The sequence below is a fragment of the Talaromyces proteolyticus genome (genome assembly GCF_021365285.1).
Source record: "Talaromyces proteolyticus strain PMI_201 chromosome Unknown BGW36scaffold_1, whole genome shotgun sequence".
Lineage (NCBI taxonomy): Eukaryota > Fungi > Ascomycota > Eurotiomycetes > Eurotiales > Trichocomaceae > Talaromyces > Talaromyces proteolyticus.
This window is the reverse complement of record NW_025764277.1, coordinates 418,207-431,100: the sequence shown is the minus strand read 5'-3', so window position 1 is coordinate 431,100 and position 12,894 is coordinate 418,207. Positions and strand designations below refer to the sequence as shown.

At 50.3% G+C, this 12,894-nt stretch overlaps 7 protein-coding genes across 7 annotated transcripts; 1 reads left to right on the top strand and 6 right to left on the bottom strand.

Annotated features, from left to right (window-relative positions):
- Positions 1-771, bottom strand: BGW36DRAFT_353256 (uncharacterized protein; the record flags this gene model as incomplete). Its single annotated transcript, XM_046213417.1, has 1 exon — positions 1-771. The coding sequence occupies one exon, from the start codon at positions 769-771 to the stop codon at positions 1-3; it is 771 nt and encodes a 256-aa protein (XP_046077429.1).
- Positions 772-1,000: 229 nt separating this feature from the next.
- On the bottom strand, positions 1,001-4,579 carry BGW36DRAFT_366198 (cortical protein KAR9-domain-containing protein). Its single transcript, XM_046214719.1, has one exon. It carries the CDS (start codon positions 4,265-4,267, stop codon positions 1,229-1,231), a length of 3,039 nt encoding a protein of 1,012 aa, XP_046077428.1. The 5' UTR covers positions 4,268-4,579; the 3' UTR covers positions 1,001-1,228.
- A 164-nt stretch (positions 4,580-4,743) lies between these two features.
- BGW36DRAFT_366197 (uncharacterized protein) lies at positions 4,744-6,855 on the bottom strand. The gene has a single exon (XM_046214718.1). The coding sequence runs from the start codon at positions 6,552-6,554 to the stop codon at positions 5,058-5,060; it is 1,497 nt and encodes a 498-aa protein (XP_046077427.1). The 5' UTR covers positions 6,555-6,855; the 3' UTR covers positions 4,744-5,057.
- A 930-nt stretch (positions 6,856-7,785) lies between these two features.
- On the top strand, positions 7,786-8,971 carry BGW36DRAFT_392574 (Alpha/Beta hydrolase protein; the record flags this gene model as incomplete). Its single annotated transcript, XM_046217713.1, has 4 exons — positions 7,786-7,903; positions 7,963-8,664; positions 8,730-8,848; positions 8,906-8,971. The coding sequence occupies 4 exons, from the start codon at positions 7,786-7,788 to the stop codon at positions 8,969-8,971; spliced, it is 1,005 nt and encodes a 334-aa protein (XP_046077426.1).
- A 116-nt stretch (positions 8,972-9,087) lies between these two features.
- BGW36DRAFT_286486 (putative alternative oxidase AlxA) lies at positions 9,088-10,260 on the bottom strand (the record flags this gene model as incomplete). The annotated part of the gene is made up of 3 exons (XM_046210421.1): positions 9,088-9,598; positions 9,660-9,941; positions 10,010-10,260. The coding sequence occupies 3 exons, from the start codon at positions 10,258-10,260 to the stop codon at positions 9,088-9,090; spliced, it is 1,044 nt and encodes a 347-aa protein (XP_046077425.1).
- Positions 10,261-10,994: 734 nt separating this feature from the next.
- BGW36DRAFT_285146 (acylphosphatase family protein) lies at positions 10,995-11,309 on the bottom strand (the record flags this gene model as incomplete). Its single annotated transcript, XM_046210291.1, has 2 exons — positions 10,995-11,144; positions 11,232-11,309. 2 exons carry the CDS (start codon positions 11,307-11,309, stop codon positions 10,995-10,997), a joined length of 228 nt encoding a protein of 75 aa, XP_046077424.1.
- A 676-nt stretch (positions 11,310-11,985) lies between these two features.
- Positions 11,986-12,830, bottom strand: BGW36DRAFT_1953 (Mss4-like protein). The gene is made up of 2 exons (XM_046209822.1): positions 12,561-12,830; positions 11,986-12,490 (listed from the first exon to the last, which is right to left on the bottom strand). Exons 1-2 carry the CDS (start codon positions 12,648-12,650, stop codon positions 12,134-12,136), a joined length of 447 nt encoding a protein of 148 aa, XP_046077423.1. The 5' UTR covers positions 12,651-12,830; the 3' UTR covers positions 11,986-12,133.
- Positions 12,831-12,894: the final 64 nt, after the last annotated feature.

Sequence of the window (12,894 nt, the reverse complement as noted above, 5' to 3'; positions counted from 1 at the left end):
TCAATCCAAACGCTGCAAATACTCCACCCCCCTCTCCAACAACCACCACGCCGCCAACTCATGCATCGCCCTCCCCAGCGCCCTCTCCAACGGCATCACCACGCGGCTGTCAGCATCGCGCCACATGGCCGTCTCACTATACACCTCCACCCTACCCTCTTCATCTTGATCTTCACCCTTTAAATCTATATCAGGGTTAATCCCCACAACCAACCGCCCCTGCACACCATCCGCTCCGCCCGGCGCCGCAATACCAAACTCCACTTTCCGTGCCGTCCGCAGCAAAACCGTATACACGCCACAGACGACATCCCCCTCAACAAAGGATAGGGAATTAATATAGTCAGCGCCAAAGCTGTATCGAGCGGAACGGGGTAAAAGCAGGAATTTGATGAGGTAAGCTTGCGGGAGGGAGGTGAAGAGGGTTAGGGTGTGGCGGAGGTAGAGCGTTAACAAATCCCCTTCACTTCTCCCTTCACTTTTGTTCCCATGATTGATGAGTTTGTGGTGGTGGTTGAGAGCGGGAAACTTGTTTCTTGGCACGATCCGCGCGGCGCGATCGTACACAGAGAAGAATTGGCCCGAACTGAATACTGCGGTGGGCACGGTTTCGAGGTTGTCGAGCGGGATGCTGTGCGCGGCGAGCGTGCCGTCGCGGTGGGTTGTGCTTGTTGAGTGGTGCAGGCGGCGGTGGTGGTAGATGAGGTAGCAGGAGAGGGAGAGGGAGAGGGTTAGAGTGGTGGGGAGGATGAAGGAGGTGGATATTGGCATTGTTACATGTAATGCATCAATTAATAATGTACACAGTGGAATGTAGAATGTGTATTTAGGATGTAGGATGTAGGATGAGGGTGAGGGATGAGGATGAGGTTGGAGCAAGGTTCAAGGGTCAAAGGCGGGGAAAAAGAAATATACTCAGGCACATGCACACAATGCCTCGTATTCTGCCAGGGTCAGCGCTAGTGTGGACCCTGCACCTGGCCTGGCTTGAATACATGTATTGATAGAAGGTAGAGTAGTATTGGTATTGGTATTGGTATTGAATAGAATATGTACAAGACAGCGCACTGCCAACAAATGGAAGAGTACAATAGAATAGTATCAGGCCAGTCTGACAGTTCCGACAGAATAGATGTATGAAAGGGACACTATTACAACAGATAGAAAGAAAAAAAAACGAGCGAACACAAAAATTAAATTTCAAAAAATAAAGAAAAAAAAAGCAAGGTCATCGCCAACGCGGCCGGTCGTCCATTCTCGACGAACTCCTATTCCCCGCCGCGCTGTCGCGGCCGGTTTTACTGCTGCGTGGTTGTGGAAGAAGACTAATTCGCCGGCTCGATGTGCCCATGCCGAGCGCTGTGCCGGGTCTGGTCGCTTTTGATGGGCTGTCATCGTAAGGTCTGGTGGTGCCGGCGTAGCTTTGGCGGTTGCGGAGGCCGGTTGGTATGTTGGTGGATGATCGTATTTTGCTTGCTGTACCGGACGGGATGGGGGTGAGAGGTGAAGTTGGTGATGCCGCGCCGAGGCGACTGCTCGGACGCAAGCCGAGACGGCTGCCAACACGGCTGGCGGTGCGGGGGACAGGCGAAGAAGAGGTTGCGCGGCTCAGCGGACTGGGGATCGGGAGGGAAGAGGAGATGGACCGCGAGTTGCGGTTTTTGGCGTACGCGGACGGCGATGTGACGGAGAGCGGCTGGAAGTTGTGGCCCGTATCGAGGTCGTTGGTGTTGGTGCTGCTGTTCCATCGCGGCTTGTTCGAGGCGGCTGTGTTGGTCGATGGGCGGCGGACTCGGGGTGCAGGGCTGGGCGTGAGAGTGGAAGAGGTGGGCGAGTTGTAAGATAATGGAGCGGACGATTTCCGTTGTGAGGATGTTGGGATGCCGGATAGTCGTCTGCCTGTAACAGAGCGAGATGCACTTCCCACAGAGCTGCCGCGTCTGCTGGAACCAGAACCACCAGCGTTGGGCGTTCGGAGACTACCGTTGGTCATCATGATCACAGACGAGGCCGGCGAGCTGCCAGGAGTACCGATCAGACTGGTGTTGGCAGGGCTGTCCGTGATGATGCTCGATATCGAGTCGCGCAGTTGCTGGCTTTTCGAGATGGTGGTTTCCTCGAGGATCGAGTCCATCACCTTCATGCTCGTCTTGAGCGCATCAACGCGCTGCTGCATGTCAGACAGCAAGGTGAGGACCTCGCCGTTGACAGTCAGTCGGTCGTTGACGCCCTTTTGGATAATCGACATGACTCTGCCGATGGCCGGGATGTAGTGGATTTTCTTGGCCTCGTAGCTCTCGATTTTTTTAGTAATGGCAGTCGGATTGTTCACCGGGTCGTTGGCTTCCAGCGATTCCTGCAGCTTGCTTATACTGCGCTCAACAGAATCGCACATCTTTTGCGCCTGTTTGCCCGCGTTTCGAAAGACCAGGATCCAGCGATCCTCGCCGAGTTCACGTCGCAGCGCCTCGGCATCGCCTTCCAGCTTCTTGTAGCTTGTTTCCAGCCGCTTTCGTTTATCGTCTAATTCCTGACAAGCCGTAGGGAACATTCTTTCTGCCCGAGCTTGGAACATGGACAATCGCATTGGAAGAAAATCCAACGACGCCCTTAGTGGCTGCATACGTGCAAATAGCTGCATCAGATTCGCATCATCATGTGGATTGCTGCTTCCAGCCGCGGCCTGAGGCGCAGAACTAGGAAATAGAGCAAGACTTAGTCTTTTGGATGACGAAGGGGTGCCATGCGACGGCGACTCTTCAACGATCGTTTCCAGCTCATTAATATCCAACCCATTCCCCTGTTCCGTCTCTGGATCTACAAGAGACTTGTGTCGGCCTTCCTCCATTTCAAAAATCAGCCTGCTGAGATTATCGAGTTCGAGCCCAACATCCCCAAGCACATTATTCCAGAGCTCTTCCCATTCCATGGCGAGCTCGACTTGCTCCTTGACGCCTTGAAGAGCATGTCGAATATTAGCCCAGTTCTTCAACGTCGATTCCATCTGTGCGACGATCAAGGTCAAATCTTCCTTGCGGACGTCGTCAATGTCGTCTCGTAGCTGGACATTTTCAATCGCCTTGACATAAACATCCACCAGACTCTCGAACGTGATGACAGCCTTGTCTACATCGTCCAAGCCCTCGCGGCCGCCAGCTGCCGCCCATTCCACATCATCCTCTGCTTCCATCCCATTCAACACCTCTGAAGCCTTGTTCATCCATTTCTGAATCTGCTCGGCGGCGCCAATCAATGCCCTGACGGCAGCGGGGGCGTTGATTATGGACGAAATACTCGATTCCAGGGCAGTTGGTTGTGGCAGGTTAATTGACGTGAGCTGAGAGAGCTGGCTACTAAACGACGCTCGAGAGAAGGAGAATATCGACTCGGTACGGTTCAAGCCTAGCGGGCTGAAATATGACTGGACGTTTGATGATGGTGTCGAGGGAGCAGGCGGGGTATCTTTTGGGGGAGGAGCAGGCGCCTGATCCTGGTCTTGGGTGGAGCGTCTGAGATACTCCTCGAGGTCAGTAGACTGATCCATAGCAGGCTCGACGGCCACCCCGACAGCTGTCATAGGTGCAGCTGCGGCAGGAGAATCGGGGCCAGAATCGGGACTAGAGTCGATGTGTATCGTCACAGACTGTTCAGGCTGATCAAAGACGGATGGGTGAGGTTGCAACGGCAGCTCTTTCTCAATTTCAATTCCAGTCCCAATTCCAGTTCCAGTCTTGGTAGGTGATTGTAGCAAATCCGGCGCACTCCGTTCTCGCTTAATCTGTGCGCCACCCCAAATCCGTCCTCGTCTCTCAACCTTTATCGACAGGTCACGATGCAGGCTGTCCAATTCCTGTAGCTTGTCTTCCGGAATGCGGCCTACGCCTTTGGGTCCTGGTCCTGGCCCTGGAGCAGCGTGAACGAGCTGCTCGCTCGACCCGTTCAGCAGCTTCAATCTCGCGGCCAGACCGGGGGAGAGACGACGGAAGATGGAGGCTCGGGCGGACTCGTCTTGATCTGTATCCTTTTTGCTTATCTTTTGTGCTGTGGGTGATGGCGAAGCTTTCAGGCGGCGAGGAGTGGGCGTCAGGGATTGAGAGGTCGATGCAGAAGGAGGGGTAGTTTTCAGCGAGCTCGCAGACGAGGACCGCGAGAGCTGCGGTGCTGAAAACTTCTTTGTGAGCGACTTGAGCGAGACGCTGGGGGTAGGGGTCGTGGTCGTGGTCGTCGTAATCGTCGTTGCCGGGCTAGCCCCTGGTGTAGCGGGCATGGATACGAAGTGCAGTGGAGGGCGAGGCTCGAAGATAATCAGAGCAGCAGTACACGTAGTTGTAATTGCAGTTGGAGTTGGAGTTGTGGTAGTCGGGGGCGAGGAGTCGGTCGGGGTTGTTTTTTCTGCGGCGACGCGAGGAGGCCGTCCAAGAGCGCGTTTGAGCGGCCCGCTCAAGAATCCGTCGACAACAGACTGCAGGATTCGCACTCGTACGGGACTTTGTCTTTGGGGATTGGGGCGAGCGCGACCGTACGGCTCTACATGGCGGGGGAGAGTCAGGGGAGAAGAAACAGAGGACGCAGAGGCCAGTGTGAGGGCGAAGGGTCCGGGTCGGCCTCGGGGGCTCCCGCGGTGCTGATCCATGGTTAGTTAGTATAGTACACCGCTATTACAGTATAACAATTAATTATCGTAAATCTCTTGGTGTAAATGGGTTTATTTAATTAGAAACATAAACATAAATATAAATAATTCAGAATGGTATTCCTATGTACAATATGAGATTAGGCTCGCCAGCCAGGCACATCGTCAGCTAATATAATTTTATATAGTTTATACATGCATCTAGAAGTACTGCGTGGCCCCAGCCGTCTGTCATTTAATATTATCATTTATTTCCAGGCACCCCACGCAGTCACCGAGTAGTGAGAATTGAGTTAGTTATATTATACTATGCAATAACGCCAGACACCGCTGTGCAAGAAAAGCAAAATCTGGGAGACAGAGGAAAAGAAAAGGAGATAGGGTATCAAGTGACGTGGAACCAATCATGACAGCTCGACCGACATTAGGCATCATTCAAGGCCGCGCTGTCGAAAATCGTCGGCAGGTCAGTGATCGACGCAACCGACCCCTTGCGCCGATTTCTCCAGTCGTCGAGCATCTCCTCGCGCACGCCTCTGCACCACTGCAGGAGCGCCGCATCGAACTGCAGCCAGGCCGCATCGCTGCTCCCATACACCACGCCCATCACATCGAGGTCCAGCTTGGTCTCCCAGCGCAGCTCGGCCGCTTTCTTCCAGTAGCGCAGGTTCTCTGCGCGTCGGTACGGTTTGGCAATGTCCTCGTGCGGCGTTTTGATCTCGCCGAAGTGACGTCGGGATTTCCGGACTGCCTGGTTGTGCATGCGGATCAGGTCGCGGCCGTCCCGTAGACGACTCAGGAAAGGCGTTGGCAGGACCACACCGTCGGGGGGTGTCCAGGGCGGCAGTTCGAGGCCCTCGCCAGTAATCATCGTCCGCAGAAAGGCCTCCTCACGCTCTCGCTCCCGGCCAGTCCAGTCGCCCGACGCCCACGTCCAGCTGGCTCGTTCCTTGATCTCGGCCTCCTCCAGTCGGCGCTCTTCGTCCAGCACGACCAGCACCCCGGCCATCCACTCGAGAATGACCGCCCGTTCGTTGTTCCGCAGCCCCCCCGCGAAAGTCCGGGACGCCCACTTCTTCAACACATCCAGAACTACCAACAGCTCTTCGCGGAACTTTCGCTCTGTCTTGATCCCTGCCAGCCGTTCGGGCTGTTCGTGGTTGATATAGTACATCCTCGCGGACCGAATTGCTAGCGTGACGACATCGAGAATATGCATCCCCTGAATCTCATGCCAGCTCGCCGGTTTCGGTGAATTCGAATTCTCTCCATCAGGAGGCGCAAGTGCTGCGGCCGGCTGCGGAGACGGGGGCTCTGGCGTGTCACTCTCGGATTTCTTCACAGCCAGAGACGCCTTGTCCAGGGCCTCGACGAGATCTTTCCGCAGAACCCGTAACTTTGGCGGCGGCGCAATGTGGTGTGTCTTGATACTGTATGTGCTGACTGTAGGCGGCAGCATTGGCTCGTCCAAACCCAAGAACCCATCATCATCATATTGCGGAATCTCGTCGACGGGGCTGTCCACCAATTCCCCAAACTGGGGGTCTTGCGTGAGCATAAGCCTGGGTACGTTCTCCTTATCTTTCTCTTTCTTCGGACGAGCCATCTGCGCGCCTTTCCCATCGAGTAACCCCGTTCGAGCAAAGTAGTATTGGAGATGGGCGATGCTGCCCAGACACATCACGCTCTCGCGGTTTTTCGCGGACTCGGCGAACTCGGCGCCCTGCGGACGGATGTAGCCTCGCCGCTTGGAGCCGGTCGACAGCACCGACGACCTGTTGTCGGCGGACGTGGCTGAGGTCGCGGAGAAGTTGGACCAGGAGGACACGGTCGAGAAGCTGCGGTCGGGCGAGGGGCAGGAGGAGATGGCGGGGGTGGGCGAGATGGAGGGCGATGGTGAGGAGGAGCGGATGTCTTCCATCTTAATATGTATATATATATATATATATCGAATTGATATATATGTGTAATATCGTGCTGTATGTTCGGTCTGAGTAGTCGCGATCTGTCGATTGTCTCGTTGCAGCGGATTAAGATCACGGATTAAGGGATTGACGACAGACGCCGCGTATAACAATGATTATGATCGGTTCATAACATTGTATATAGGAGAACAACAAACAATCAGAAATAAGATCAGATTAATACAATCACGATTGATGCAACTGTCAGCAGTTGGCGTGTTGACGACTGTCTAGTAGTCGTAGTAGTAACAGTCGGAGTAGTACATGTAACGTGAACTATTGTCGGGGCGGATTTAATTATTTAATGATTTAATTAATCTGGATTACTAAGGCGCGTGGGGTTCTTAATTTCTATTCCTGACTGTCCTCAATTTATTGATATTGATATTTATATGCATGATCTGTGCTCCTTCATTATCATATTTATTATTTTGTTCATACCAAACAAAACAGTTATAACAAGGTATCGCGTGTTATTATTGTGCCCCTGGATGGACAGACAGAACCACGGCGCGCGCTCTGGGGCCGTTCCGCCCGCTCTACCATGCATAAGATATTGTCCATTAATCTTTAATATTTGGTATGTACTATTAATATTACCTGCGAACCAGGGTAATTCTCGAATTACCTTTTTATCTTGGATGGTAAATATTTAATATAAATAAAGATAGATATAAAGGACGTACAAAGAGAGGGCTCAGGCCTACGCACAGGCGTCCGCCGAGGTTTTTATTAAATTAAATTAATATTATTAGAATTTAGAATATTACGGAGTGCCACTAAAGGGTTTTATAGTTTATCCAGAACATCGACCTAGGTACATAGTGCCTGCTGTTATACACGCCATTTCAGCAGCTAGCCGTAACCCTAACATAGACCTAATACAAGCACGTATACATGGCAGTATTGATGTTAAAATATTATTATAATTAAGAATATTATAAATATTAGAATATGATTCGTGCAGGCATCAGATAAGCCTATCTTATCGCAGCCACATGCCTCCAACTCTCCATATATTTGTCCTTATATGGACATAGTGGGCCCAGGTGGTATGAACCAACATCATCAATTGATCCTGTTGGATCATGACTCATTCGTCCATTTATGATATAAAGCAGTCTATTATCCAATTGTCTAATATCGATTGATACTCTCCATCCTATATTTTATAGTACATTACTTAACATGTCTCTCGACGAAGCAGGCTACATCCCCTCCGCACCCTATGACGAGGGCTATCTAACCGTCTCCTCCATCCACACCCTCTTCTACCAACAATATGGCAAAAAAGACGGCAAACCCGGTAGCCTTCCCTCTTCCCTTTTCAAATATATCTTCCATGTAATATTAAGTTTGATGCAGTGATCTTCCTCCACGGTGGCCCCGGCGCCGGCACCTCCCCCGAGTCCACCATCTTCTTCAACCCATCCATCTACCGCATTATTTTGCTCGACCAGCGCGGGTCCGGCAAATCCACGCCTCACGCCGAAATCCGTGAAAACACAACCGCACACCTCGTCGCCGACATCGAGGCCCTGCGCACGCACCTCGCCATACCCAAATGGCACATGGCCTTTGGCGGGTCCTGGGGCTCGACGCTCGCTCTCGCCTACGCCCAAGAACATCCGTCGCGCGTTGGAAGTCTGGTCCTACGCGGAATCTTCTGTATACGACAGCGCGAACTCGACTGGTCGAAGAGCGCCGAGGGTCCGACCGCGCTGCTCTTCCCCGATGTGTATCAGACGTTCCTTGACTATTTGCAGTATTTGCCGGAGGAGGAGAGGGCGAACCCGTACAAGGCGTATCATCGGTTACTAACTGAACCGCCGGTTGATGAGGAGAGCAGGAAGAGGCAGTTGGCGGCGGGGAGAGCGTGGAATGCGTTTGAACTGGCGACGGGGTCGTTGCGGCCGAGTCCGGACGACATGGAGGAGAAGATGGAGGATGATGAGTGGGTGTTGGCCCATGCGAGGCTGGAGGTTCATTATTTTGTGAATGCGGGGTTTTTGGAGGAGGGCGAGTTGTTGAGGAAGGATCGGTTGGATAGAATTAGGCATATTCCGAGTGAGTCCTTAACCCATGCCCTTAACAAAAATTATGGGAGGGGTGTTGATGAAGTGTACATGTAGCGACGATTGTTCAGGGTCGGTATGATATTGTGTGTCCCCCGCAGACGGCGTGGGATTTGCACAAAGCGTTGCCGGAGTCGAGGCTGTTTTTTATTCAGACTGCTGGGCATAGTGCGAGGGTAGGCTCTCTTTATGTATACATATGTATGTGGTGATGCGCTAATTGATAATTATAGGAACCCGGTACGCAGGAGAAATTGGTCGAGGTGTGTGATGAATACGGGAAGATGGATTTGGCGTGAAAACTGAATAAGCTAGCCTGCTAGCATCTATACATATTAACATTGAACCATTGAAGTGGAGATCTAAATACAGTTTTAAACAACCATCCAATACATATCTAATAACTTTATAACTGTTAAATAACCTCCTCCCTCTCCCACCCCGTCTCCTTCATCAAATCCGCCCCCTTACTCGGCTTCAGCTTGGTCGAATCTCTATACACCGCCGTATATGGGTTCGGATCCGCCTTCTGATCCAGGTTGCCCAGGGTATGATTAACCTCGCGATGCTTGGCCTCATCGGCACGCACATACAACATCAAATCCCGCATCGACCTCGATCCCTCCGGCATATCCCAGTACTTGACAGCGATCTCCGGCGCCTGCATCTCTCTCCATGCGGGCAGATGGCCGGCCTCGATTTCTTCGATTATGCGTGTGTATGTGATCACCGCTTCTTCCTCGAGATATCCCACGAACCGGTGACAGGTGCGTGGGGAGATCAGGTATGCGAAGAACAGTCCGTTGAAGTATACGCCCTGCGCCCCGAGCACCATTAGCCGCATGAATAGCCCCGGTTGTGCGATTTTCATGAATGTGAGGAGATGCATCCGCTCGTTGTGCGCTTCCTCGAGCAGTGTTTCGATCCTGGAACCTGTCAGAACAAATCTTTAAATCTTTAATAAGAATAAAAAAAAGGGGGGGCTACCATCCGTTATCCCGCTTCATCGTCCTTAAACTGCGCAAATGTCGGAGCATCCCCGCCACCATCCCCGGCACCCCTGCGACACTCTCCAGGAATAGAATTCTATTCAGCCAGTTCTTTTCCGTCATTTCAAACTTCCCGTTAGAGCTGGACGGGTGCTTGTAGTTTGTCACTGTGTCCATCCCCCAGCGCAGCACCCGCGCCATGGCTAGCGCGAACCAGTCGGACCAGTTGCGAGCCTGCCGATGCGAGACTTGTATACTGCGCATTTGCGCTTCGGTGTATCTAACCTCGTTAGTAGATGATTGGACAATTGTTGTGGTTTGAAGAAAATGGGGGGGTGTAGGGCGTACACTGGATGCCGCCATGCGGATTCTACTTCGACGATCTGTTTCGTTTCGACTTTGGGGAAGAACTCTTTGATCTTGGACTGGGGGGTGGTGGATGATACGGAACGGTGGGTGTGGTATGGCGTATGGGCAGGTTTGTGTGATAGGGATGTCAAGCTAGAGTAACTCGCAGCGACAATACATCCGCGAAGACCGGCTGTCTTGGGCAAGGCAGACGCTGTCACCCGGATGGGTGTGGTTGTGATAGAGTACATCGAGGACAGATAGTAGTCAATATTGGTATTGAATGTATAATGACAATAACATATCAATTGATATCAATGGATCAGATCACAGCTGTAGAACATCAGGCAGACACAGTTTTATATATCAACCCACACCCAGCAAAAGAAAATTTGGTCGTCACATGGCCAGCCACGGCGAGCCCAGGAACAAGAGTATGACACATCCTGCTCGCCGATTGAGAAGATTATTATTTTCGTGCTCAAAAAAAATGTATGGTTCACGTGGAACAATGGGAGGAGTCAGGCCAGGAACTATACGGGTTGAGACGTAAGGCTGGCATATAGCCTAAGTCTAGGTCGTAATACCAATACGCGAAACTTGACTTCCTGGATATCCGCGACCTGGCATATTCAGGACCTAGAAATGGGGCTTAAGTTGGATTAATTGAGGGAGATTATTTTCCATATTGACTGAGAAGTAGAAGTATTTAGAATATCCTTCCCATTAGCATCCTGGTGGCTACCTGACAATCACTGAATCGAGGGATACGGTCGCCGTGACCATACCATACGCAGATATGACGCCGGGTAATTTAGGGTGTAGCTTATTCAGCCGTCATCCACGAAAACGCGCCGGACAAAAAACTTGCTCAAGGATATTCTTTTGATTGATTGTGAACTTTGATATTAATAATTTTGTGGAGAGCTCGGTGAGAGAAAAAAGACATAAACGATTACTATTCCTACCATGAGTAGGTTATCTGTTATCGTCGCACTTCGAATCCAGCCTCGCCGGGCTCAGTCTCAATGGCGCCTTTCTCGAGCTTGGTGACGTGGGCATGGCGAGGCCCGTCGTTGACGTCTTGCAGCAGTTTCTGCACTTGGTTGTCTTCGCCTTGGATCTCGCCTTCTACCTATCAAATCAATCAATATCAATATCGAATAAAATATGAATGTGTTAATTCTAATTATGTTAGATAGATGAGTATGGTTCTACCTACCCTGCCATCAGGAGTATTCTGCACCCAACCGGTGACGCCGTACTCGGTAGCTCGTTTCTGAGTAAAGTGTCTATACATATGTAAGTTTGGTTAGACGTGTATTACTAGTACCTATGTATGAGCATACTCACCGGAAATTCACGCCTGTATACATATACATATACGTGTATAGGTTAGTCATGGACTAGGAATCTAGGATATGGATGATTGACTACCTTGCACAGTCCCGTGGACTCTGAATTTGACCTAATACGTCAATATCAATATCGTATCCTGAATGTAGAGGGGCAGGCATACTCTGGTAAGGGCCATGTTGATGAAAATTAAATGTTTGGCGATGCAGTCAATGCTTCTACTTACAAGTAGGAAGTTGACTTGTCCCGCAGTGGAGAGCTGTCAGAGCTGTCAGTATAAGGTTAGGCGTATTATTTACTGTATTATTGTATTATGTATGTATATGTATCAGCATGACAATATCAACCACGCGACCAGTTGACGCTATGAATAGATATCTTATCTAGATAATAAATATTTAGAATGAGAGATAAAGTATGGTAGTTTCTATCTCAGAGATTGAGGCTGGTGGAGGTTAGAGAATAGACGGAATCGGACTGTATGGCACGCCGTCGGAGTTTAGTCCGCTGTGTATTTTATTATTACATGTATTTACGTGCTCTTTCAATATATCTACATTATATCAATCTTTGACAATCGTTTATATGTATAATCATTACCACTATAATTCTTCCGTTTAGGCATTTAAAGGTCTCTAGATGAAGCTATTCAAGCGTTCTATAATAATAATTATTATATAGCAAGATACAGGAAACCACAATTGTAGTTAGATTGAAAGGCTTTCACAATGACATTCTGCTGGTCTGATAGCCAATAAATCCAATGCACTAAGACATACCCTCTTCCATCCTAACAACCCCCTTATCATCTCCCTCAATCTGTTTCAACCACAGATCTCTCCTTTTCACATAAATCTCCAACTCGACCGTGTCAATCCTGTCGCGGCTGTTCTTGTCCAGCGTTCCCCATTTGACTGCAAAAACCGGTCCTCCTTCCTGCGACTGACTGGTCAGCGGTGTACCACAGTCACCGCAGAACTGCCGGCGACAATGTCGACCGCCGTCCGCGGGATCGAGGTATACTTTTGGTAGGTCCTTTAAGAATTCCAGGCCCGAGACAATGATATTGGTGGAGAAGGAGGAGCCTGTGTTGGTTTTGCACGCGTAGCAGTGGCACAGGACGATCTAATCCATTGTGCTCTGGATTAGTTTCATTTATAATAGAAATATTAATGAGAAAGAAAAGGGGGTTCACCTTGGGCAGCACGTCGTGCGCGGAAAGATTGATTCGGTAGGTTATTTTCCCGCAGGAACAAGACCCATTCAGCGGTGCTTGCACAGACATATCTCCTCGGTATTATTATGATTGTTTATTACTATTATTCTGTGCAGCGGATCTCAAATAAAAGATGACGTATGTTATTTCTTAACAGGGCACAGGGAAAATAATATTACCTTGGTATCATGTCAGAAAAATATGCAACTAGAACAACCAGAATAATCCTTAAACGTTGCGCCCTTTTTTAGTATGGTTGTTAAAAGTTCGACATTATGATCTAATGCAAGAGATCTCTTATCTCCCCACTTCT

Excerpts from the sequence above, each read along its gene's own strand:
- BGW36DRAFT_1953 (XM_046209822.1), bottom strand. The coding sequence starts at position 12,650 with ATGTCTGTGCAAGCACCGCTGAATGGGTCTTGTTCCTGCGGGAAAATA. Across the intron at positions 12,491-12,560 it reads CGCACGACGTGCTGCCCAAG|ATCGTCCTGTGCCACTGCTA; the intron begins GTGAACCCCCTT and ends ACAATGGATTAG.
- BGW36DRAFT_366198 (XM_046214719.1), bottom strand. The coding sequence starts at position 4,267 with ATGCCCGCTACACCAGGGGCTAGCCCGGCAACGACGATTACGACGACC.
- BGW36DRAFT_366197 (XM_046214718.1), bottom strand. The coding sequence starts at position 6,554 with ATGGAAGACATCCGCTCCTCCTCACCATCGCCCTCCATCTCGCCCACC.